The sequence below is a fragment of the Hippocampus bargibanti genome, linkage group LG13, assembly GCF_051943395.1.
Source record: "Hippocampus bargibanti isolate YZ-2025 linkage group LG13, ASM5194339v1, whole genome shotgun sequence".
NCBI lineage: Eukaryota > Metazoa > Chordata > Actinopteri > Syngnathiformes > Syngnathidae > Hippocampus > Hippocampus bargibanti.
Genome location: NC_142746.1, coordinates 2,012,630 through 2,038,269, shown reverse-complemented (window position 1 = coordinate 2,038,269; position 25,640 = coordinate 2,012,630). Strand labels below are relative to the sequence as shown.

General features: G+C 41.9%; 2 protein-coding genes and 1 long non-coding RNA gene across 8 annotated transcripts; 1 reads left to right on the top strand and 2 right to left on the bottom strand.

Annotated features, from left to right (window-relative positions):
* Positions 1–1,925: 1,925 nt before the first annotated feature.
* Positions 1,926–16,083, top strand: cryzl1 (crystallin zeta like 1). Of its 3 annotated transcripts, none has more exons than XM_089012707.1 (12): positions 1,926–2,208; positions 2,400–2,477; positions 3,470–3,542; positions 5,432–5,476; positions 5,550–5,618; positions 7,957–8,090; positions 8,179–8,290; positions 9,482–9,580; positions 11,390–11,532; positions 11,610–11,715; positions 13,158–13,203; positions 15,777–16,083. In XM_089012707.1, the coding sequence occupies exons 1-12, from the start codon at positions 2,149–2,151 to the stop codon at positions 15,871–15,873; spliced, it is 1,062 nt and encodes a 353-aa protein (XP_088868833.1). In that variant the 5' UTR covers positions 1,926–2,148; the 3' UTR covers positions 15,874–16,083. The 3 variants fall into 3 exon arrangements, with proteins under 3 accessions (XP_088868833.1, XP_088868832.1, XP_088868834.1); XM_089012706.1 differs by having other exon boundaries at positions 2,400–2,519; XM_089012708.1 differs by lacking the exons at positions 1,926–2,208; positions 2,400–2,477; positions 3,470–3,542 and adding an exon at positions 5,201–5,352.
* LOC148888932 (uncharacterized) lies at positions 2,391–9,602 on the bottom strand. 2 transcript variants are annotated; one of them, XR_016116975.1, is made up of 4 exons: positions 9,476–9,602; positions 5,539–5,693; positions 4,062–4,148; positions 2,391–2,525 (listed from the first exon to the last, which is right to left on the bottom strand). It is a non-coding gene; the product is annotated as an uncharacterized LOC148888932 (long non-coding RNA). The 2 variants fall into 2 exon arrangements; XR_016116974.1 differs by lacking the exon at positions 2,391–2,525 and having other exon boundaries at positions 3,552–4,148.
* Positions 11,392–25,588, bottom strand: setd4 (SET domain containing 4). Of its 3 annotated transcripts, XM_089012704.1 has the most exons (14): positions 24,907–25,587; positions 24,742–24,837; positions 24,626–24,663; positions 24,453–24,541; positions 21,829–22,065; positions 20,848–20,907; positions 20,615–20,744; positions 20,372–20,546; positions 18,509–18,590; positions 18,342–18,422; positions 16,886–17,009; positions 16,105–16,226; positions 13,268–13,311; positions 11,392–11,526 (listed from the first exon to the last, which is right to left on the bottom strand). In XM_089012704.1, the coding sequence occupies exons 1-13, from the start codon at positions 24,974–24,976 to the stop codon at positions 13,281–13,283; spliced, it is 1,335 nt and encodes a 444-aa protein (XP_088868830.1). In that variant the 5' UTR covers positions 24,977–25,587; the 3' UTR covers positions 11,392–11,526; positions 13,268–13,280. The 3 variants fall into 3 exon arrangements, with proteins under 3 accessions (XP_088868830.1, XP_088868829.1, XP_088868831.1); XM_089012703.1 differs by having other exon boundaries at positions 24,742–25,588; XM_089012705.1 differs by lacking the exon at positions 21,829–22,065 and having other exon boundaries at positions 24,907–25,588.
* Between the last annotated feature and the right edge of the window lie 52 nt (positions 25,589–25,640).

Here is a 25,640-nt window from a genome sequence, read left to right as displayed (position 1 = left end):
TAGGTGCATTCTTGATTAAAAAAAAACTGTATACTTTGTGACAATGTTTTTTAATGTGATTAGTTTGTCTCATTGTGCTTCAAGATGTGAAAAATGGGGCAGGCAACTTTTCAGTTATCTGCCCTGTTGTCGCTAACTTTTTGTCATGAGCTTCAGACACCGTTTTTACTATAATTTGGGCATGTTCGGCGGGCCGGATTAAAAAGCCTAACGGGCCGTATGTGGCCCGCGGGCCGTAGTTCGCCCATGTCTGGTCTAAGGTGACGCTGACGCTGCGTTCAATGTTTATGTAGTCCTGGAGTGGACACATTTTTTGCACATAATCTGGCAGTGAATGAGTTCATCGACACTGAGATGTTTCCATTTGTATTCATTGTATCCATTTTTTTCCATCCAGTGAAATGTTTCATGGGAAGACTAGTGCGAGCCACCTCCCGCATCGTGAACAAACTCTCCACACACCACAATGCTACTCTGAACACACACACACAAATACATTCACATCTCATTTTGACCGTCCTCCCCCGCCGCCTACATGGCAACACATTTTTATCACACTGCTGTCAAGTGAAGAGGTCATCCGCATGGGCCCGACCTCCATTTCCCTACTCCGCCTTAATGTATCAGGCAGGGGCTCATTAGGTCCACCAAATACATGTCGATTAATGTAGCATCCCAAATGATAGACAATGAGCTAACACTGTAGCTGTGCTAAACTTTTGTTGTTGTTTTTTTACTTTAGACGAGCCATGTATGCATGGAAGCAAGCTTCACTCTCATAATTTTGATTTTTAAAGTGGGTTTTCGATGCCGGACATGTTTCAAGGAGGGATTCTTTTCACATTTGTTTTGTTGAGACGTCTGCACAACATGCAAGACCTGGAAGCCCAAAACATGAGCTTTTTTTAAGCATCAGTCGTCACCATGGGAGCTATTTCACACTTTCCAACCGACACGGCTGAAGACTAATTCTTTCCCTGACACGGACAGGTTGAGTGACACCGAATGGGCATAAAATCTGCATTTGATGTGACATCTCCCAGCATTCAAGGGCTTTTACCGACGAAACTATTTCAAGGAATGGGCAGCTTAAAGTAGCATCCAGCTAAGGCTGAAACAATCGTTATTGTTATGTAACCGACTCATCATACTGTGAGTCTTAATTCCACAAAAGACGGCGCGTGAGTTTGCCCACAAAGCAGAATGTTGAGGTGACATAAACGACAAGCAAATTGCCAAGATGCAGTGATTTCACGTTAGCATAGCGGCGACTAGCACTTAGGATAACTGGGGAAAGCGGCTCAACATCTGCCCCCCGAGTCATCTCGCTGAGCACAATTACACGTCGGCGATCTTCTACTTTGTCCGGGCACGGCGAGCGCACGAGCGCCGGAATTTATGGAAGACACCAATCCGGCGACCATCGAAGCTAAAGCAAAGCTAACGTCAGCCCGCTGAGGGGGACGGACATTCGTTGGCATCACACCCGAAACAAGTCCGCTTACCTCATTGTAACGCTACCATGCTGAAATGCCGCACAAAGTCGATCCTAAGGTCAACGTGAAGACGTTGGCTCCACCGAATTGTGTTATTTTACGATCAAACACCGCCCTTGGTTCGCTCCCGTGACTCTCCGACCGGTGCTGCTGGTTCCAAAATCCCGACTGAGTACAAGCGGGGACAGTTGGGAAAATGGGGTTGACGTCCATTATGTATCGCGAGATTTAACCGGGATCAAAACGAAGAAGATTAAATCTCGCGATTGGTTTACACGGCGAGCCTCGATGAAACGCCGTCTTTTAAATTGATTTTTTTTTTTTATTTTTTTCAAAAAACGTTGATAAAAGGGTCTCTATGAAAAACTCGTTTTCGTATAACTAAAACAGAAAAACCCAAACCCAAAATATGTTAGACCATTTTTATTATTTCGCTTTTAGGTCGTGACATTTGAAGAGTACTTCCTAGAAATGGCCATCAGAGGGCTCTACAACATAACTCATCACTCGACTCCCCCGCTCTTGAACAAAAGAAGTAGGAAACGTTGGTCACATGACACGCACAAAGTAAACACAAACGCCAAATAGCTGCTTTGTCATGAAAATAGATTCTATTTGAATTTAATCAGACACACGTTTGGGGCGAAATAACATGAAAGGCTTATTCTGCCAAATTGACGGCAATGAGCTCAAATTCGTCAACCGGGAAACGGTGAGATCGTGTCTTGTTTTATCTTTCAGTTTTGAAAGGCCCCTGTAAATTGAATGTATTATTTTTATTAATTATTATTATTAGTGACAGAAATGCGATTGAAAGCGAATTCGGTTGTTTTCTGAATTCTGACTGTTCAGACTCCATTTCGACATCGAGCATCACCTCTCTTGTGATGATTCCCTCTCTAGATGCTTCCCGAGGTTTTAGGCAGCCATGACGTCAGAATTAACGTGAAGGCGTGTGGCCTCAGTCCGGTGGACCTCAAGGTAATTCAGTATCTGCCAGTGACGTGCAGTCAGGGGAGCCAGGTGAGGCTGTCATCATGGAAATATCAAATGAAAAAATAAATTAAACAGTTATACTTATTTACTGATTTGTACTTTGAAGTTATTTTCCATTTAACGTCACCATTTTTTGATATTTTTTTTCTAAATCGCGGAATTTTCACATTTATCGTTCAAATACTAAGTAGAGACGAGCGGTGAGGCAGCAGCTGGCTGAGCCTCACCATGAATTGCGCAATGACTATGCTAACTGTGCTGGCTTGCTCTTCAGTGAGACTGCATTGCTGTCCCTCTGCATATCGCTATTAAAGTGTTCAAACACTTTTAGTATATGAACTAAATTTCTACAGTTTAGCTGGTGTATATAATGTTGGGTCACTTTACATTATAAACACTGTACTACAGTGTTTATTTTATGTTTTATCAAAACTATGTGCATAGGTGAGGCACACAGTTCTCCTGCCTCATGACAGGGGGCGCTGGTGATTACAGATTCTTCTTGCGCCTCCTCGGCTGCACAATAACAATTAGTGAGAGCAATTTTTTTCAGAATGGAGGATTACATATCTAAATTGAAAGAAATAGAGAGACTTTTAAAACTGAAGAAAGATAAGGAAGGCTTCTACAAAGAAGTTATCGATGCCTTTCTTCAGAAGGAGCAGCACATGGACTTCATTTATCAGTAAAGGTAACACGATAATCACGTTTTATTTTTTTTTCCTATGCTAGTTTATATAAAGAATACTGACATGACATTTTAAACAAAACACGTTAACTGTTGCCAAATGGTGAATAAGCTACTCTGTAGAGGTCATATGTTTGTAAATCTGACTGTGATGACATCAGTGCCTCACCAGCCATGAACCTCACCGCACGTCACTGGTGTCTGCAATGCCACCTTAAAAAGGGTATCAGGCTATGCTTGGAATTGCCCCAAAATTAATAAAATACTCTCATTTTTTTGCATGCTCCAGTTTGTGGAAGGCGTGGGCCTGCAGAAAGATGCGATTCCCCTGGGAAGGGAGCTCGCGGGCATTGTCCAACAAGGTGGGAAGCTCTAAAATGATCGGCGACCACCCACAGAGGCGGCACAACTATCCACTTGCATACAGAAAGTTGGATTGGATGTACAGTAATACCTTGGTTTACGAACTTAATTTGTTCCCAGAAAGTGTGTGTAAGGCGAAAAGTGTGTATTCCAAACATTAAAGTGAAGTGTCCGTGAGTTTTGAAAGGCCCATAGATGAAAATTATTATTATTATTTTCCCATAGGAAACCATTAAAATGAGAATAATCCGTTCCCAGGTCCCCATAAAACATAATTTTCAACTAAATAAGCCTTACAGCACAACCAACGCCATTTTTTGTTTTGTAACTGACATCAGAAAAACGTTTTATGGCATCTAAAATACCAAAAACACGCAGGCTGATATTTTTAGTTAGATGAAAAACACCAATAAAAAATGACTTAAAGTGTCCCAAAACTACTTCAAAATGACCTCAGAAAGTTTCAGTTTCAGTAGGTCCCGCCCCCTTATTCGTGACGTCACGCCAAGAGGTCTTACCTTGCTCGAGAATCCAAACAATGGCTTCAGATTCGGAAAATATGTTTTCTTGTTACTCATCCAGTTATGAATATGATTCAAATAGTTCTGAAGAAGAAAGCATAAATATTTGCAATCGATTAAAGAAGTCCTTCCGTGTCATTTTGAGGCGTCTGGACTGAAATGTAGCGTCCTAGAAAATGCACAAGATGGCGCCCAAGCTCCGTTGCAAATGGGCTGATTTGTCTGCTGGGAATTTGTGTCAGCTAGTATCAAATAATAGTCTTGGTGCAACTCACAACGATTCACCATCGCGTTATTTATGTGTTATCCTTCTAATTTTGCCATCAACACGAAGTTTTCAGACCAAACGAAGTACCCAAAATGAATTGTGTGTCGCTTTCTCGGTCAGTGACGATACCTACCGTGACGTCACGGTAGGTATCGTCACCAACTCAAAAACAAGACTTCCTGAATATTCAGCGCGAATCTTAAAACGTGAAATATAGCTATATGCGGTGGAATCTTATTAAAATACGCTCAGTAGAAGTCATTTGAAGCCATTTTACAAATTATGGACACAACTTGTCCGGAGGCGTCGGTTGTCCTTTAAAACTACACACAATATACCTTATTTTATGTATAATAAATGTGCTATGGTATTGTAATGAAATAAATAAACTGTACAGTATAATAAAGTCGTTTTTTGTTGTTGTTTTTCTTACCTTTGTGATGGTCGTTGGTGGCTTGATGGAATGGATAGCTTTTTGCATAAAGTGTCTCAAGGAGCTCTGGGTTGTACATTTTAGAAGACACACTAGAAACTTCATTAATAGCTGGTTCCTTTGCTTGTATGTTCTCTTCAAATTGTACAGATGGCTTGTGAGAGTTATTTGTGGAGCCTGATTGATGGGATATTTTAACCTTGCAGTCTGCCTTTGAACTATCAATAAAGTTGAAACGAGTCAAAATTTCACTGTTTTCTATCCATTTACTCACCATCTCACTTTTTTTCGCTTTTGTTTTTTGTTTCAAGCTGTATCATCTCCCTTTTGTGTGTGTGTGTGTTTCTGTTTTCTCCTCCCCGCGCTCACTGCTGCGTGTGTCTCCTCCCTCCTCTACCATGGACTTTGACCAATCATGTGCGGCTTTAACCAAAGACTTGAGGCGGGGAACAGAGGGGGAAAAAAGCCGTCTGCCATTTCAGGAGCTCCAAGTCATGAAAGACACATCCCTCATTGTTGTGGCGCTCCGTGTGTTTCCAGAAAAATACTTCGTATGCCAAGATTATATTCTCGTGAATGTAACATTTGTAAGGCGAAAAGTTCGTTAGCTAAAGCGTTCGAAAATGATAACTTGACACTAATTTATTTTGTTGTCATTCCCTGTAGTGGGTCCAAAAGTTACCTTCTTCCAACCCGGCGACGAAGTTGTCGGTAGGTGACTCAAAACACACCATCTGTTTGCAACATAAACATTGTTCGCTTTTCTATGTCACCTCTTTGCCAGGTATTCTGCCACTGGATTCTGCCTGCTCGGGCCTCAGTGATGTCATCGACATGAACGAACAATATCTAGGTAGTGTGGATTCCTTTTTCGATGCTCACACGTACACGATTCCTGCCGGTCATTTCAGTCCAATTCTAGGGACACCTTGGGGACACATGGCAAAACACCGTTTTTATGTTTTGATTGATTAGTTCCCTCAAACACATTCATTAGCTGACTATATAAATTGTAATACTGTATTTGATGTACTGTGTTTTAATATATAATATACGGGTAACATCCGACTTACGACCACCCGTACTTCTGACCGCCAGACCCTTTTTTTTTATTCTACGCCTGGCACCGCAATGCGCTAGCAGCCGGCAATGCGTACTACAATTTTGACCAGCCACCATGTCACGCACTCGCACAGCAATCTACTGCATGACTACACTCAGTACAGTAGTTATACAGTGCAGATACCATCTCAGCAACATTTCCTGTAGTACTGTACACTGCTTTTGTCCTTCGGCGTCCGCCTGAGTCCGAGCTTGTGTGTCAGGCGACCTCTTCTGGCTTCTCCATTAGCAGTGAGAGCGATTTTTCAACAGCGCGCATGCATGGGAAGCTGTGACTATTTGGGTTAGCAGAACGTGTGTACAGTAAACAGTTTGGTTTACATTAGAGGTACAAGATTACAGTAAAAAATCAATAACATGAAATATAAAATGATAAAAATGACACTAAAAGGTATAAAATTATAAAATAAACTACTAAACTGTTTGGTATACGTTTTTGGTACAGGTATACAAAAGTAAAAATCGATATGAAATATAAAATATCCCAATATATAAAATAAAAAACGACACTAAAATTTATAAAAGTTATCAATGAACTGTCAACAGTTTGCTATATAATAGTATTCAATAGAAAATGTTGCTTAAAAACAACAGATTGACATCGTATGCTATCATGTCGTATAAATCTCGCATCTCCCATTTTGAATGGATTTCGACTTACGGCCGTTTGACTTACGACCATTTTGTCAGAACGGAACCCGGTCGTAAGTCGGATGTATGTAAGACACAGGTGTCAAAGTCAAGGCCCGCGGGCCAATTCCGGCCCGCCACATCATTTTTTTCGGCCCGCGAAAGCAAATCAAACTTGTTAAATTCCATGATGATTGCTAAAATCTGAGCCAAAATTACATATTTTTGGATGTCAACCACAATAAAAGTCATTATTCTGGACTTCAGATTTGAAAACGAGTTATTCATTAATTTGCTGTGTGCTCTATATGTAATATTTGAAGGGATTTAAACATTCTAATGAGTTCCCCAAATTCATAACCGCCCTCGAGAGGAAACCATAACTGCAATGTGGCCCGCGGCAAAAAATGACTTTGACACCCCTGATGTAAGACCTGTATTTCTTTTTAAATTCAAGATGGTGCCGCAAGAGTGGCTGCCTTTACAGCAGCGCCTGTATTTTGTTTTTCTACTTCTTCCTTTCCTTTGTCTTCCTTTCATCACTTTGCTGCTGTGAAATATCCATTTCTCCACTGCGAGACTAATAAAGGCAAATCTAATCTATAAAATGTCTTAGTCAAGAATAAAATACAGGCAATATCCGCCTTACAACCAGCTTGACTTACGACCACCCGTACTTCCGACCATGACCCCCAGACCCTATTTTTTAGAAATTTTGAATTCTACGCCTAGCACCGCAACGCGAGAGCAGGCCGGCAACGCGTAGGACAATTTTGGCCAGGCAGCCAGCATGTCACTCTCGCACAGCAATCGACCGTGTGATGGCACTAGAGGGGGGAGTTTGCGAGTCATTTAGCCTCCGAGCCTCCATTCAACATTTTGAATAGATTTCGACTTAAGACCATTTTGATGTACGACCGTTTGGTAGGAACAGAACTGTCGTAAGTCGCATATTTTGGGGGAACAAAATATCTATATACAGTAAAGTCTCGTTATATCGATATTCTCGGGAGTCGGAAAAATATCGACATAACCAGACTATCGATATATCCGATCCTGCGGCATGTAAATTTTCTCCTTGCGTTCATAGAAATGGTATCGTAATAAGCAGTACTATCGATATAACCGATATTGATATAACGAGACTTCACTGTATTTAGTTTATACTGTATTTACTATTGTCATTTCTGGATGGAATATTTCTGTATTCTATATTTTTTTTTTACTTATGTTGAGTTTACAACAATAAATGTTATAACTTTGGCTGTCCTGCATATTTATTTTTTTCCATTATTAATAATAATAATACATTTAATTTCTAAGCGCCTTTCAAAACTCTCAAGGACACTTTACAGTCACGGGATTTTTTTGTGCGGGTGAGCAGCGGCAGTGAAGAACTAATTTGAGCAAAGAGTGAAATAATGGGATTTGTTATGCAGTTCCGAAAGCAGATAAACTGAGCTGCACCAGCGCGGCGGTGGCGCTGGAAGACGGCCTGCGGGCGTACAGCGCCCTCCACACGCACGCTCGAATGGCAGCCGGTCAGACGCTTCTGGTGGTGGATGGCGCCAGTGTACGTTGTCCGACGAACAATGTGCTTTTGTTTAGATTTCCTCTCTGTGTGTGTTTTTTCTTCTACTTATACTTTTTTCTCCACTCAGCCTTTTGGCCTGATGTGCATTCAGCTGGCGTGCTACCACGGCGTGAAAGTGGTGACCACTTCGCACTCGCCGCCGCAGCACGCCTTCTTGGAGGAGCTAAAACCTAGCCTAGGTGGGTACGCGCACATCTGCCTCACACTTCTTCACAAACAAAACGGATATTTACATGACAGTTTGTCATTTGTTAACTCATTGACTGGCAGACCATGTGCAAAAATGTGCCCAGTCCAGCGCCAGGGTTTTTGTCAGTGTCACTCGAATTCCAGCACTCAAACAATACAGTGATACCTCAGCTTACAAACTTAATTGGTTCCCAGAAAGTGTGTGTAAGGTGAAAAGTTTGTCTACCGAACACTTATTTTCCATAAGAAACCATTAAAATGAGAATAATCCGTTCCCAGGTCCCCATAAAACATACTTTTCTATGAAATAAGACTTAAACCTACACAAAATAGACCTTATATTATGTATAATAAATGTGCTATTGTATTTTAATTAAAGAAATAAACTGTACGATATAATAAAGTCGTTTTATTGACCTTTGTGATGGTCGTTGATGTAGTTGCCTCTTGATGATATCCGAGTGACGTTGCCATGCTTTCTCGGCGATAATACCCTCAGTCACACTGTCCCCCGCTAGCTGCTTTTCATTAATCCAAATCAACAGAAGTTTTTCAACCTCTTCTATTGCCTGAGACCGTTGCTTAGACAACACAGAATAGCTTTCTTGTTATTAAGGATGGTAGCAATGGTTGACTTAGCATACTGGTACTTCGACGCTAAGTCACACAAACGCACACCTTGTTGGTGTTTTTCGATGATCTCCTTATTCTGCTCGACCGTCATTTTCTTTTGTGTCTACGTCAGCTTAACACTAGCCTGTGGTGGGGTCTTTTTCGGTCCCATAATAGCAAAAGTACTATACTCGATAACAAATCACGTCTGCACTCAAAGGGGGTTGTGGAAAACTCGTCTGCCAGTCACCATCACGCTGTTCAACTGTGTGGTTCGGTGTTCTTCCACGAAAAACTAGTCCGCCAGCCACCGTGGCGCCATGTGGTTTGGTTCGTCCGCCGTAAACTAGTTCATCAGCCAAGACAATATGTTGGCGAATTTAATGTTCGTCATGCTAGAAGTTCGTAAGCTAAAGTGTTCGTAAGATGAGGTATCTATCACTGTATATCCCTAATTGGTAGAAGTGCCGGTGCGTCATTTCAAGTATCAACAAATAAATCAAGAAATACAACTTATTCTGGAAAAAATATTCAATTTCAACATTTGTTGTTGTTTTTTTTACCTGTAGTGAGGGTGATTCCCGTGTACAAAAACCCAACGGAGCTTCTTCCGGCGGTCATGGAGGAGACTGGCGGTCTGGGAGTGGACATCGTTGTCGACCAAGGAGGTACGCATTTTGGGGGGGGGGGGGGGGTGTGTAAATAAAGAAAATTCTGATACAGGTAACATCCAAGTTACGACCGGCGCGATTTACGACCACCCGTACTTACGGCCACGACCGCCAGGCACCTTTTTTTTTTTAATTCTACGACTGTCACCGTAACGCGCGAGCAGCCGGCAACGCGTACTACAATTTTGGCCAGTTAGTATCTCACTCTCACGCAGCAATCCAGTGCGTGACTACACTCAGTACAGTAGTTATACAGTACTGATATCATCTCGGCAACATCTCCTGTCGTACTGTACACTGTTTTTTTCCTTCGGCGTCTTCTGGTTTCTCCGTTAGCAGAGAGAGCGATTTTTCAACAGTGCGCATGCGTAGGAAGCCATGCGTATTTGGGTCTGTAGAACGCGTGTGCGCCGACACTAAAATGTTCGGATGAAGTTTATAAATAAACTGTACAGTAAACAGTTTGGTATATATAACACGTACTTATGTATAGTCATAAAAATCGATAATACGAAATATAAAATGATAAAAATGACACAAAGTTATAAAATTTATAAATGAACTTTAAAGGACAACCGACATCACTTTTTTGTTTCCTGACATCAGAAAATCGTTTCATAGCATTTAAAATACCCAAAACACGCAGTATGATATTTTTTGTCAAATGCAAAACACCAATAAAAATGAGTTAAAAAGTACAGTAAAGTCTCGTTATATCGATATTCAAGGGAGTCCGAAAAAATATCGATATAACCGGGACTATCGATATATCCGATCCTGTTTGCATGTAATTTTCTCCGTGCGTGCATAGAAATAGTATTGATATAACCGGGACTATCGATATATCCGATATCGATATAACAAGACTTTACTGTACTTCAATTTGAAACCGGAAGTGGCCAGTTTCAGAAGGTCCCGCCCCCTTGTTCGTGGTGTAACGCCAAGACGTCTTGCCTGGCTCGAGAATCAAAACAATGGCTTCAGATTGGGAGAATATGCTTTCTTGTTACTCATCCAGTTATGAATATGATCCAAATAGTTCTGAAGAGGAAAGCATACGTTTGCAATCGATTAAAGAATTTATTCCCTGTCATTTTGAGGTATCTGGGGCGGAGGGGGGGGGGGGGGGTGTAGCACCCAAAAGAGGCAGAAGATGGCGACAAAGTCCGTTGAAACGGGATGATTAGTTCCTTAGAATTTTTGTCAGCGAATATCAAATAGATGCTCGGTGCAACACACAAGCATTCACCATCGCGTTATTTATGTGTTTTCCTTCTAATTTCGCCATCAACACGGATCAACAGGAAGTTTTCAGACCAAACAAAGTACCGCAAAATGCATTGACGTGAATGAAACGACTACTACAATGTGTCCTTTCTCGGTCAGGGGCGTTCCTTCAGTGACGTGACGTGAGGACTCTTCACCAACTCAAAAACAAGACTTCCGGAATATTCAGCGCCAGTCTTAAAACGTAAAATATAGCTATATGCGGTGGAATCTTTGTAAAATACACAAAGTAGAAGTCATTTGAAGCAATTTTACAAATTATGGACACGACTTGTGGGTGGCGTCGGTTGTCCTTTTAAACTGTTTGGTATATACGTAATAGTATTCAATAGAAAATGTTGCTTAAAAACAACAGATTCACCATCCAGTCGTATTAACTTTGCGTCAGCCATTTTGAATGGACTTCGACATACGACCGTTTGACTTACAACCGTTTTGTCGGAACGGAACGCGGTCGTAACTCGGATGCTACCTGTATATGAATGTCCAGAGGATCGAGCTTGTACTTCTCAATTCAAGTTAGTCTGCAAGAGAAGGAGCGTGGAGAAGAGCCCGATGAGGAGGAAAAGGAAGAGGAACCGACGTTCCTCCCACACAAGCATGACATCATCAGCGCGTTAGCCGTCGGGGGCCGCTGGGTGACGTCTCACCAAGACCTGCAAGTGAGTAGATTCGCGCTTCTCATTTGCGCTATCAATGGGTAGAATCTTCACGGCTGGTCCATCTTGTTTGGTTTTAGCTGGATCCACCCGACAGCAGGTTAATGTTCTTCAAGTCGGCCTCCGTGTCCTTCCTCAACCCTCAAGTGTGGCTGGCGTCCTCATCCCAGCAGGGACGATACCTGCGTATCCTTTGGCTAACCACATATATGCGTGTGTCATTTAAGACGGCGCTCGTTATGACGTTCGGCGATGCTCTCTTAACAACCTGTGGCACAGGTGTCAAAGTCAAGACAAATCTGGCTCACCGCATCATTTATTCGGCCAACAAAGGCTAATCAAACTTGTGAAATTCCATGCTCATCTATCAAGCTAGCTCGATAGATAGCTAGCGCTCATATTATTCAGCTAGGTGGCTAATTCCGTTCATCACAAGTCGAGGCCCAGGGGCCAAATTTTGCCTGCCGCATCATTTTAGTCGGCCCGACAAAGCAAATCAAACTTGTAAAAATTCCATGCTCATCTGTCAAGCTAGCTCGCTAGCTAGCTCTCTTTCTATTGAGCTAGTTGGCTAATACCTTCCATCGCAGGTGTCAAAATCAAGGCCCAGGGGCCAAATCTGGCTCACCGCATCATTTATTCGGCCAACAAAGGTTAATCAAACTTGTGAAATTCCATGCTCATCTATCAAGCTAGCTCGCTAGCTAGCTAGCGCTCATATTATTCAGCTAGGTGGCTAATTCCTTTCATCACAAGTCGAGGCCCAGGGGCCAAATTTTGCCTGCCGCATCATTTTAGTCGGCCCGACAAAGCAAATCAAACTTGTAAAAATTCCATGCTCATCTGTCAAGCTAGCTCGCTAGCTAGCTAGCGCTCTTTTTATTCAGCTAGCTAAAATTGTGCCTTTTCTCTTCCGAGACTCTTTCTCCTAATTTTCCAACTTCTCTTGAATTCCTTTTGCGGATGTGTACAATATAGACAATGGGTCCTTCCTGGGCTGTTCACACCATGTTGTTCACTTGAGCTATCTAGCTAGCTGTCTAGCTAGCTATCTAGGTGGCTATATAGCTGGCTACATAGCTAGATATATATTTGCTATCTATTAGTTAACTAGCTAGCTATTAGTTATCTATTAGCTAGCTAATTTTCTATCTATTTGAGTTATTCCGGGTTGAGTGAACGCTGGCGCATGTGGCTGCCGCTGCTCACCCACAGAAAAAAACGATCCTGTGAATGTAAAGTGACCTTGAGAGTTTTGAAAGGCGCTTATAAATGAAATGTATTATTATAATCCCTTTCATCACAGGTGTTCAAATCGAGGCCCCAGGGCCAAATCTGGCCCGCCGCATCATTTTATCATACCCGCAAAAGCAAATCAAGCATATCAGGTGCCATGATGCTAGCTAAAGTCCCATCCAAAATTTCAAATTGTCCCATGCAAACCACAATAACAGTAATTATTTTTGATTTCAGATTTGAAAAGTAGTTTTCTTTTAATATTTTTTTGGCCGTTCTGAATGTGAAATGTGTCGAAAATGAAACATTGGAATGCTTTCCCCAAATTCATAACGGCTCTCGAGAGGAAATCATAACTACAATGATTTTTACATCCCTGACCTTATGGGCAGATATTCTCAGGGACATCGTGGAAAAGATGTCATCCGGAATACTCAGGTAAATAGTACGCATCGGTATTCGCGCCCTCCATCAAAAGTTTGTTCTGAGCTCGTCTACTCACCGGCGCATTGAGTTCAGGTTGTACCGTCTGCCACATGCTGTCGCCTGGTGGTGTGGAGGACCACATAAACGATACCAAACAACTTGAGTTAGGAGCAAATTTCAGTTGAAACTAGAATAAAAATAGAACTGCGTCAGTCTCAGGTTGGGTTGACAGTCAAAAAAATAAAACAAATGTTTCAAATAGACAGAAATACACAAACGTGGCCGGATTTTAGAGCGTTTACGTTTTTTTTTTTTTAGGATGGAAGTGCACACAAACCAACGTTCGAAAGGCCACGGACAAATGTATTTTGAAAATTTTACGTTGAGTACAAAGTGGATTTGATTCAGTTCACCCCCTTTTAGAAACCGGAAGTCTTAACAATGAAAATTAGTTCAAATGTTGACCGAATTGTGTATTTTCAACGTTTTTCCACATCTAAGGCGCACCTGCAATGAATGAAAAACATTTTTCAAATACGGGAAACATCCGACTTACTACCGAGTTCCATTCCGACCAAACGGTTGTAAGTCAAAATGGTTGTAAGTTGAAATCCATTCAAAATGTTGAATAGAGACTCGGAGGCTAAATGACTCGCAAACTCCACCCCCCCTCTAGTGCCATCACATGGTCGATTGCTGTGCGGGAGTGACATGCTGGCTGGCCTGCCAAAATTCTTGTACGCGTTGCGGTCCCAGGCGTAGAATTAAAATTTTAAAAATAGGGTCTGGAGGTCGTAATCAAGCCGTAAATTGGATGTCACCTGTATATAAATATCGTATTTTCTGGTGAATAAGCCGTACCCCCAATGAATGGTGTATTTTCAAACTTTTTCCACATCTAAGGCGCATATTCAATGAATGAAAATGATTTCCAAAGATAATGTATAAATACCGTATTTTCCAGTGTTTAAGGCGCACCAGATTATTAGGCGCACCTTCAATTAATTAAAAAAGTAATTTCATCTGTGCTGTATGTCATGCATATTAGCATGTTTGACAATAAAGCTGATTTTGACTTTCACTTTGAAAAGTTTTCCAAATATAAATAAATACCATATTTTCCGGTGTATAACCCGCACCAGACTATTAGGCGCACCCCTAATGAATGGTGTATTTTCAAACCATATCTAAGGTGCACCTTCAATGAATGAAAAACATTTCCCAAATATAGCAGATAAATACTGTATACAGTGATCCCTCGCTACTTCGCGGTTCACTTATCGCGGCTTCAGTGCATCGCGGAATTTTTTTCTGGGATTTTTTTTTTATTATTAATGGCATGCAAATGTGCAAACAAACAAAGTAAAAGAAACAACACTGCAAACAATACTGCAAACAAAGCAGAATAAAATCAAACACACTGGATTTGAACAACTAATGGAGCATTCTACTTCGAGAAATCGGGCCATGTCGGTTTATAAAAATATTATTGCTAAAAAGAGTGCCAACAACTACCGAACACAATGTTCTTCTCTCGGAGAAATACTCCTTAGTAGAAAAAGACGCTGCAGCGCAGCCAGGACGAATAGGCGCAGCAACAAAATATTGTTTTACAACATTGTTCTTTAAACTATTGAAAAAGAGCTTTTATTTTTTGTTTCATTCTGCTGTATGTGCAGTTTTGCATTGTGTTAAAAAAAAAGATGCCTACATTGTACTTCGCGGAGGGAAACAAGGGTTCACTGTACGTATAATATATAAATACAGTGAGACCTCAACTTACGAACTTAATTGGTTCCCAGACAGAGTGTGTAAGGCGAAAAGTGTGTATCTCAAAAAAAAAATCCCATAGGAAACCATTAAAATGGGAATAATCCGTTCCCGGGTTTCCATAAAATATACTTTTCAAATAATAAGACTTAAAACTACACACAACACTAGCTAGATACTACTACAACTACTACTACGACTACTACTACTACTACTAATAGAGTACAGTGGTTCCCAGGTCTCCATAAAATGTAATTTTCAACTAAATAAGCCTTAAAACTACACACAACATTCCTTATTCTATGTATAATAAATGTGCTATTGTATTGCAATGAAAGAAATACATTGCATTGTATCATAAAGTCACTTTATTTACATTTGTTATGGTCATTTATGGCTTGATGGAATGGCGTTGGAGGTCGAAGGTCAAAGGGAATTGCATGAGGACTGTAATTAAAGAAATAAACTGTGCTGTAAAATAAAGTTTTATTTACCTTTTTGATGGTCGTTGATGGCTTATGGAAGGAGAGTCACCTTCCATAAGGACTTTTGGTGCTGTTCGGTCGTGTGCTTCCGCAGAAGATCACTCCGCCAGCCGTGGTGGGTGTGTATTATGAAAATAGTGCTTATTATAAGGTTTAATTTTCATAAATTTGACGTTTGTAAGACGAAAATTTTGTAAGTTGAGGTCTCACTGTACTGTATTTTTTGGTGTGTAAGGTGCACGGGAGTATAAGCCCTCCCCCCGCCAACAAATGGGGTATTTTCAAATTCATGCCTGATTGATATCTGTTGACTTGCGGTGTTCTCTGCAGACCTCGACCCGAGGAGGTGGTTCCTCTGCGGGAAGCGGCGGCCGCCATGGAGGATGTTCAACACCAGCGCAAAAAAAAGGCGGTGGTTGAAATGTGACGATTTGATGGACGTCCATTGATTGTCGGGACTGTTTATTTTTTTATTATTTTTTTTGTCTTGTTGGGTTCTCACAGTTCAATTGTCTCTATATGAATAAATGCTCAATTAAGCCAATTTAGTAACTTCCTTGATATGTTTTGGCGTGGAAGCGACAACCGTCCATTTGTCTGTCTGTCTTTGGGACATATCTTCACATCAGAACGGGTTATCCACATCCGCTTGGCTCACCTCGCTTTTGGGAGTGATTCCAGGCATTTTTCCAAGATGGATTTTTCCTCCAGCCGCAGTGCCTGGACCAATCGCAGTTGTTCCCCGAGTCGGGGATCGCCATCTTGGAGGTCCTCGGAGATCTTTTTGGGAATAAAAAATAACAAATGACAGGCAATGAGACAAGAAATGAAATGACCAAGTCAAAATGATTGATCCATTCGATTTATTGAGAAATATATTCAGGCTTTTTGCAATTTATGTTGATGTATAACCGTAAATGCTGCGCAACACAACATAATGACGGCCATTTTTTTTTTTTACCATGACGAGACAAACGCACTTTGAAAATGTCTTACTTGGTCCAACTCATTTTTACGTTTTAGAAGAAAAAAAAAACAGTGAAAAATTAGAATGTAGCTAACGACTAGCTTGCTAACTTGATGTTGTTTGAGCACATAGTGTGTAGCTAATAATGAGATGTCTTATTGGTTGTCCGGTATGTCAATCAAGATGATTGATAGGCTGACATCGATTTTTTTTCTCCAAAAAACTCAACTTTATTTGTATAAGCATCAATTCATGACGATGTCACATCACTCTTGTCATACGATCGACCAATCGTTTTCAAAGCAACTCAACTTTATTTGTATAAGCATCAATTCATGACAATGTCACATCACCCTTGTCATACGATCGACCAATCGTACCTTGGCGATCGACAGGTCGATCGTGATGGATTTATTGAGCACCCACCGTTGTAAATAATGAAATAAAAATGGCGTTCGGACATCATGCAAACCTTATCCAGAGTTTCGAGCGTGTCTCGTAGGAGTATTCGGCACAACGCCTTCGCCGTTCCGACGCTCGTACGCTCGGCCTCCTTGTCGACCGCTTGGCCCCGCAGCACCGCCTTCCACTGCCGGCTACAGAAGACGTTAGACTATTTATTTATTTATGGATTATTTTAGTGGTGTACATATTTATCTATATATCTATACAGTGATGCCTTGGCTTACTAACATAATTGTGTCACGATCTGGTTGGCGGCCAACGGGTAGTGCTGTCGGGCCCCCACCCCTCAGTTGCACAGGTGTTGGTCATCTTCATCAGTGGCAGTTAAAAGGACTCCCGGCACGACCATTCTGTGTCGGGTCATTGTACTGTGAATGTGTTTGCTGCACCCTGTCAGGTTTGTTTCATTTTGGCAGATTTTTACTGATGGTTTTCTTTATATACTTTGTACTTTTCTGTTCAGATGTCTTTAATGGTTTAGATTTTGTTCCTGCTGACTTTATTTGATGACAATTTGTCAGATACATCCTGCTGCTCCTTCATTCCCGCTTTTTTGGGATCAACAACCGCCATCACCACCTTGCAAACAGTGACAAATTGGTTCCCAGAAAGTGTGTCTAAGTTAAGTATGTATTCCAAACATTAATTTCCCAAAGGAAAACATTAAAATTAGAATAATCCGTTCCAGGGTCCCATAAAACAATTTTCTACGGAATAGGCCTAAAAACTATACAAAATAGACCTTAGTTTACGTATAATAAATGTGCTATTGTATTGTAATGAAAGAAATAAGCTATACTGTATAATCAAGTGGTTTTATTGACCTTTGTGGTGGTAGTTGATGTGGTTACCTCCTGATGATATCAGAGTGAAGTTGCCGTGCGTTCTCGGCGATAATACCCTCACTCACATTGTACCCTGCTAGCTGCTTTTAATTAATCCAAATCAACAGAAGTTTTTCAACCTCTTCTATTGCCGGAGACTGTTGCTCAGACAACACAGAAACACCCTTAGCCAAACGTAGCAATGGTCGACTTAGCGTATTGGTACTGGGACGCTAAGTCACACAGACGCACACCTCGTTGGTGTTTTTCAATGATCTCCTTCATCTGCTCGACCATTTTCTTTTGTGTCCCCCTCCGGCTGAACACTAGCCTACGATGGGGTCTTTTTTGGTCCCATAATAGCAAAAGTACTACACTCGTTGTGGAAAACTAGTCTGCCAGTCACCATCACGCTGTTCGACCGTGTGGTTTGGTGTTCGTCCGTGGGAAACTAGTCCGCCAGCCACCGTACCGCTGTGTGGTTTGGTTCGTCCGCCGAAAACTAGTTCGTCAGCCAAGACTATATGATCGCGAATTTAATGTTCGTGAGGTGAAAGGTTCGTGAGCTAAAGCATTCCTAAGCCGAGGTATCACTGTATTTATTTATTTATTTTTTCTCTGTTTATAGGTTGTTCTTACCAGACCGTTTGAGGCAGTGACATCATTCTGAGGACCGTCATCAGCCTCCAACTGGGACCTTCGCTGCTCACACTCAAATTTCTGAGGGACGAGGACGAGGCAGGGATGATATGAGTAATCATGGAGGCGCCTGCCGCTAATCATCATCATTCGGTCGAGAGTCTGACTTGAGGAAGTTGTTGTCTGCGAGGACCTTCATCTTGTGCTCCAGACTCCTCGCGTCTCCTTTCACAACTTGTCGCAGCATTTCTACACAGCAACAAACGCATTTCACGATGACCACAAATACTTATCGGCTATTAACACTAATACAGTGGGGCCTCGGTTTACGAACACATTGCCTTACGAAATTTTCGATTTACGAACGTTAAAGGACAACCGACGTCACTTTTTTGTTTCTTAACTGACATCAGAAAAACGTTTTATAGCATCTAAAATACTCAAAACACGCAGTACGATATTTTTATTCAAATGCAAAACACCAATAAAAATGACTTAAAGTGTCCAAAATCTGCAAAAAATTGAGCTGCGAATTGGGCATTTTCAGAAAGTCCTGCCCCCAGTTCGTGCTAACACTTTTAGCTTGCTTACAACTACCACTCTACTAGCATTACAGCTACTCTACTACGATAAGTGTTGATACTATTACCTCAGCACGACTTAGTGTTATGTCTCAATCAATCCAATCCTTAAGAACTATTTGATGACTGTACATACCTTTATTTACTACAGCGACAGCTGCGACTCATATAAAAAGTGTAGTTGATTACCAAGTGTCACGTCTCGGTTTGCGGCCAACACAGTAGCTGAACAGGTATTGGTCATTTTAATCAGTGGCAGTAAAAAGGACTCCCGGCACGACCGTTCAGTGTCTGGTCATTGTTTGTTTCACTCTGTCACGTTTGTTTTGTCTTGACAAGTTTTACTCATGGTTTTGTTTGCTACTTTGGACCTTTTGGACTTTGTTGTTTGGATTGGATTGGATTGGATATGCCTTTATTAGTCTCACAGTGGAGAAATTTACATTTCACAGCAGCAAAGTGATGAAAGTTTGAGATTTTGTTCCTGCTGACTTTAATACGGTTTTTCAAATACACCCTGCTCCTCCTTCCCGACTGCTTTTCTGGGGTCCATCACCACTACCATCTTGAAAATCGTGACTAGTCTACTAGAGGGTAGCGTTAGCCAGGATATAAGGCCTGGCTTTGGTGTCGCAAACACCAAATCTAATTGGTTTAAGCAACAGAGTCATTGACGCAGCTTTTAATGCGATTGGGCCTGCAGAATTGATTGTGAAGGTGTTCAGGTCAATTTCTGGCCCTGGTAATGTCTGAAATGCGATTGGTTCAATGCTTAACTATTTCGCTGCCATTCCCAAATTTATTCGGGTTTTAGTTTTTATTGCAGGGAGTGCCGATAAAGTGTTGGTCATCCCTCTGGCAATGTTTTTTCCCTTCAACGAGAGGGCAGCATTTGCCTTTTGTCTATCTTAGCGCTTTGTTCCAGCTTCAGTTGTTGTTAAAGCGCTATAGAAATCAATATGTATTGTATTATGTACAGACGCCCCCATTTCAAGCTCAGATAAGTCCAGACCAATAGAATTTAGATATTAACTATTTTTTTCTGATGAAGGAAGAGAGTCTAGGGTTTCTAACACTGCATTGAATGTTTATGTAGTCTTAAAACTGAATATTCTGCGGGTGCTGCAATTTGAGTGATAATGACAAAAACCCTGGCAATGAAGTGGACAAATTTTTTGCACATTGTCTGGCAGTGAAGCAGTTAATTACGAAAACGCACATCTGGAAGCAGCACAACAGGGGAAAAAAAAGCAAAAACAATTTGAAATAATTCCATCAGATTTAAAAGAGACAATGTAATTCATAATGAAATGTATTATTAAAATCTAACTCATATCAGTCTGTGATTCAGATATTTTGAGGCCAGCAGAGAAGGCCTTGCAGGCAGGCCGTGAACTATCGACCACTACAGCGCCACTCCTACCTTGACTTCCCCTTACTGTGACAAACCTGCGTCCAAGTAGACCACGGCTTGCGGGTTGCCGGCGGCGACAAAGCCGTACTCCAACAGCAGCCGCTGGTTGTCATGGGAACCATAGTTGATGAACGCCTGCCGGAATCGCCGAGTCCCGCTCACGCTCCTGATCTCGTAACTTTTGGTCTCTTGGTTGAAGCCCGCTTTAACCTGACGAGTAAACGACAACGAAATGAAGACAGCGGAAGGAAGGCAGGTTTTGATGAGGTGCGGCCTACCTGCACGTCAGGGCGATGGTTCAGCAAATCCAAAAAGGGAGCCAGCGCGTAGTCGTCCGGGCCGCGCAAAAATGGGCTGGGCGGTTGTCGCATGAAGACGGAGCGGGTGTTGACGCTGCACCACGCCCACCTGGACAACACACCGACATTTTCATGTTTGTCTCGTTCACAGTCCTGGATGGCAACAGCGCCAATGTGCTCAAAGACAATCGGCAAATGTGTTTTGTCAGCACCTCAGGGCTTCAAACGTCAACACATCCTCCACCGGCTGACTGAGAATAGGCTGCAAAGTCCTGAATGGAAACATCGCGGGTCAGTGACGTGACAAACACAAGCGCTTCCATTTCAAAATACAGTGATACCTCATCTTACGAACTTAATTGGTTCCCAGAAAGATGTCTGTAAGGCGAAAAGTGTGTATTGCAAACATTAATGGTTCCCAAAGGGAACCATTAAAATGAGAATAATCCATTCCCAGGTTCCCATAAAACATCATTTCCTACTAAATAAGCCTTAAAACTACGCAAAATATACCTTATTTTATGTATAATATATGTGTTATTGTATTGTAATTAAAGAAATAAACCGTACTGTATAATAAAGTCGTTTTATTGACGTTTGTGATGGTAGTTTTCAATGGATGACGAACTTTCAGGTTGCCTCTTGATATCTGAGTGAAGTTACCATGCTTTCTCGGCGATAATACCCTCACTGACACTGTCCCCTGCTAGCTGCTTTTCGTTAATCCAAATCAACAATAGTTTTACAACCTCTTCTATCACCTGAGACTGTTGCTTACACAACACAGAAACACCCTTAGCCACACGTAGCAATGGTCGACTGAGCATACTGGTACTGGGACGCTAAGTCACACAAACGCACACCTCATTCGTGTTTTTAGATTAGGTACTTCTTCTGCTCGACCATCATTTTCTTTTGCGTCCTCTTCGGCTTAACACTAGCCTGCGGTGAGGTCTTTTTTTGCTCCCATAGTAGCAAAAGTACTCCACTCGATAACAAACCACATCTGCACTCAAAGAAAGGTGGTGATGAAAAGTAGTCTGGCGGCCACCGTGGTGCTGTGTGGTTTGGTTCGTCCCTCGAATACTGGTTCGTATCCCAAGATTATATTGTCGCGAATGTAATGTTCGTAAGGCGAAAAGTTCGTAAACTAAAGCGTTCGTCAACTGAGGTATCACTATATGTAAACGCACTTCAAAAAATCCAGATTGGACGAATGCATTTCCCACACGGCGTCCTTCTGCTCCAAAGCTTGCCGCCGAAGTCCGCCTGGCAGGAGGGCCATCACATCATTCTCAAAATAGGCGGCGCAGGTGTAGGAAGCGGGTAGGGTACGGATGTACGGGGACCAATCGGCGTCCGCACCTTTGTGCCGCTCGCATACCAGGAAAACGCAGAGAGCCAATAGAGGCGAGGGCGGCGGTGTCCAGCTGCCGGGATAAAAATGTTGGGAAACCAAAAGGAAGGACGAGCCATGTGACGTTTCCTCTCAACTCTCCCACAAAAATTGACAAAATTAAACTTCAACGAACTGTTAGGATGGCAGAAAAAAAAAACACAATCGCCACTCTGGAGGATTTGCACAATGCAAGAACCAAGACAAGGGCACGGAAAATGGACCCTCCACACCCTGCCCACCACCTTTTCCAGCTACATCCCTCCCCTCAAGACACTACTGATTCATGCACACCAAATCCATCAGACATTTAAACAGCTACTTTTTCCGTTGCAATTAATTCTCTAAATAGTTACCCAAACCTTTGCAATTTTGGACAACCCTGTGGAACACCATCTCCGTTCCAATCATGTTATAATCAATCAAGATGATTCTGATTCTTACTCCTGCTACGGTTCTACTTCTAACATGTATAAACTACGGTGCGTTCATCGTAGCGTTGTAATTACCTTTTGATGTAGCGCACAAGTAGGCTGTCCAAAATGGTGGAAGATGTACCATGACAAGGGCACAGAAAAACCGCCTGGACCCTCCGCACCCTGCCCACCACCTTTTCTAGCGACCCCCCCCCCCCCCCCCCCCCCCCCCCCCCGACCCCCACAATTAGACACTACTGATCCATGCACACCAAATTCGGCAGACTTTGAAACAGCTTCTTAGGAACATTGTACAGTGAGACCTCAGCTTACGAACTTAATTGGTTCCCAGAAAGTGTGTGTCAGGTGAAAAGTTCGTCTTCCAAACATTTATTTCCCATAAGAAACCATTAAAATGAGAATAATCCATTGCCAGGTCCCCATAAAACAATTTTCGGCAAAATAAGCCTTAAAACAACACAAAATATACCTTATTTTATGTAGAATGAATGTGGTATTGTATTGTAATTAAAGAAATAAACTGTACTGTATAATAAAGTAGTTTTATTGACCTTTGTGATGGATGTTAACGTAGTTGCCTCCTGATGATGTCAGAGTGAAGTTGCCGTGCTTTCTGGATGATAATACCCTCACTCACACTGTCCCTTGCTAGCTGCTTATCGTTCATCCCAATCAACAGAAGTTTTTCAACCTCTTCTATTGCCTGAGACCGCCTTAGACAACACAGAAACACCCTTAAAGGACAACCGACGTCTCCGGACAAGTTGTGTCCATAATTTGTAAAATGGCTTCAAATGACTTCTACTGAGCGTATTTTAAAAAGATGCCACCGCATATAGCTATATTTTACGTTGTAAGACTCGCTCGGAATATTCAGGAAGTCTTGTTTTTGAGTTGGTGACAAGTCCGTACGTGACGTCACGAAAGGACCGCCCCCTGACCAAAAAAAAGACACATTGTAGCAGTCCTTCCATCACGTCAATGTATTTTGCTGTACATGTTTGGTCTGAGAACCGTGTTGCACCCAAAAGCCGCCAGAAGAGGGCATCCAAGCTCCATATAAGGAATTTATCAGCCTGTGGAAGCGGAGTTGGCCACTGGAGGTCGCCATTTTGTGCCTCTTTTTTTGGGTGAGAGATTTTCCCCCAATGTTGCCTCAAAATGGCACATATAATTCTTTCATCAATTGCAAACATGTATGCTTTCCTCTTCAGAACTATTTGAATCATATTCATAACTGGATGTGTAACAAGAAAGCATATTCTCCGAATCTGAAGCCATTGTTTTGATTCACAAGCAATGCAAGACGTCTTGGCCTGACGTCACGAACTGGGGGCGGGACTTTCTGAAAATGCCCAATTCGCAGCTCAATTTTTTTGCAGATTTTGGACACTAAGTCATTTTTATTGGTGTTTTGCATTTGACTAAAAATATCATACTGCGTGTTTTGGGTATTTTAGATGCTATAAAACGTTTTTCTGATGTCAGTTAAAAAACAAAAAAGTGACGTCGGTTGTCCTTTAAAAGCTTCCATTTCCTTAAGGATGGTAGCAATGGTCGACGTAGCGTACTGGTACTGGGAGGCTAAGTCACACAAACGCACACCTCGTTGGTGTTTTTCGGTGATCTTCTTCGTCTGCTCGACCGTCATTTTCCTTTGTGCCCTCTTCGGCTTAACGCTAGCCTGTGGTGGGGTCTTTTTGGTTCTATAATAGCAAAAGTACGGCATTCAATAACAAACCACATCTGCACTCAAAGAAAGGGGGTCACGAAAACTAGTCCGCGAGCCACCGTGGTGCTTCTTGACCGTGTGGTTTGGTGTTCTTCCATCGAAAACTATTCTGCCAGCCACCGCGGTGTTGTGTGGTTTGGTTTGTCCGCTGAAAACTAGTCGGTATGCCAAGATTATATACGAATTTAATGTTTGTGAGGCGCAAACTTCGTGAGCTAAAGCATTCGTAAACTGAGATATCACTGTAATTACCTTTTGATGTAGCGCCCAAGGTAGCTGTCCAACACGGTGGAGGATGTAATCAAACAAGACTCAGGCAGCGAAATCAGCAGTTGGTTGGGCTTCGAACAGTAAAGAGAAGCTTTTTTATCATTTCCTGGTCCTCAAAATTTGGGGACCCTGATTGGATAGTGACCTCATCTTACCCCGATGCTCCTTACAGCTTGCAGACCTCGGCCTGTGTCTGTAGAGAAAAGCAACATTCAGTGTTTGGCTACATGAACGGGCTATCCGTTTGTTTCAGATCTAAATTTGTGAAAACCAGTAAAGAGCACAGGTTGCAGCGGTGTTGACGCAAATCCACGTCGGTGAAGAAAGCTGAGCAGTTCCACATATTCGGGCTGGTGCCTCACAGAAACTTGACAAGAGGACAAAATAGGAGACGTGAAATTTTTGTGACACGCGTTGACGCCATGGCATTTGATACCTGATTGGATCATCCCGTTGCGTTTTTCCTTTCTCTTCCTTGACGCTCGTCCACAACGACTCATCACCATGACTTAACTTTGAGCATTAATTCAGTTTTTAAAAATACGTCTCAGCGAATGACGTCATGGTCTGTTAGGACCTTATCGTTGAATGTTTTTTATTTCTGTCGCACTTGGCAATTTTCTTGTGTGATGATTGTTTTTATTCGTTTTATTATTAAATACAACGACAAATAATACACAGTCCATTGTCATTATTTCTTCATCTGAATGTGTTGTGGTTGCAATAAGTACATTTCTCCACTGTGAGACAAATAAAGGCTCATTTCATCTAATCTAAGAAGGTACTCATATTAGTGCCAGCGATTTGATCGACTAGGAGGATTTGATCAAATGGCAATTTGACAAAATCATTATTTTAAAACCAGACGAACGCTCAACGGTATCATGCTAGCTCATTTAGCAAATTAGTTGGAATTTGGTTATTGAATAAATACAAAGACGCGACGTTAAACCTAACGACGTTCACGTACATTATTAGCCTACTTAAACTGGAGCCACAAAGTAAATAGTAAACACTAAACCTCACAATAAACGTTATTTAATCCAAATTATCCATGAAATTCAGCCGTTCACCAAGGCTACTTGCGCTCGGGTTGTTGTTTTTCCGGACATGCGCACTGAGGTTTTGTTAAAGGGAGGTGTTGTTTTTCCGGACATGCGCACTGAGCTT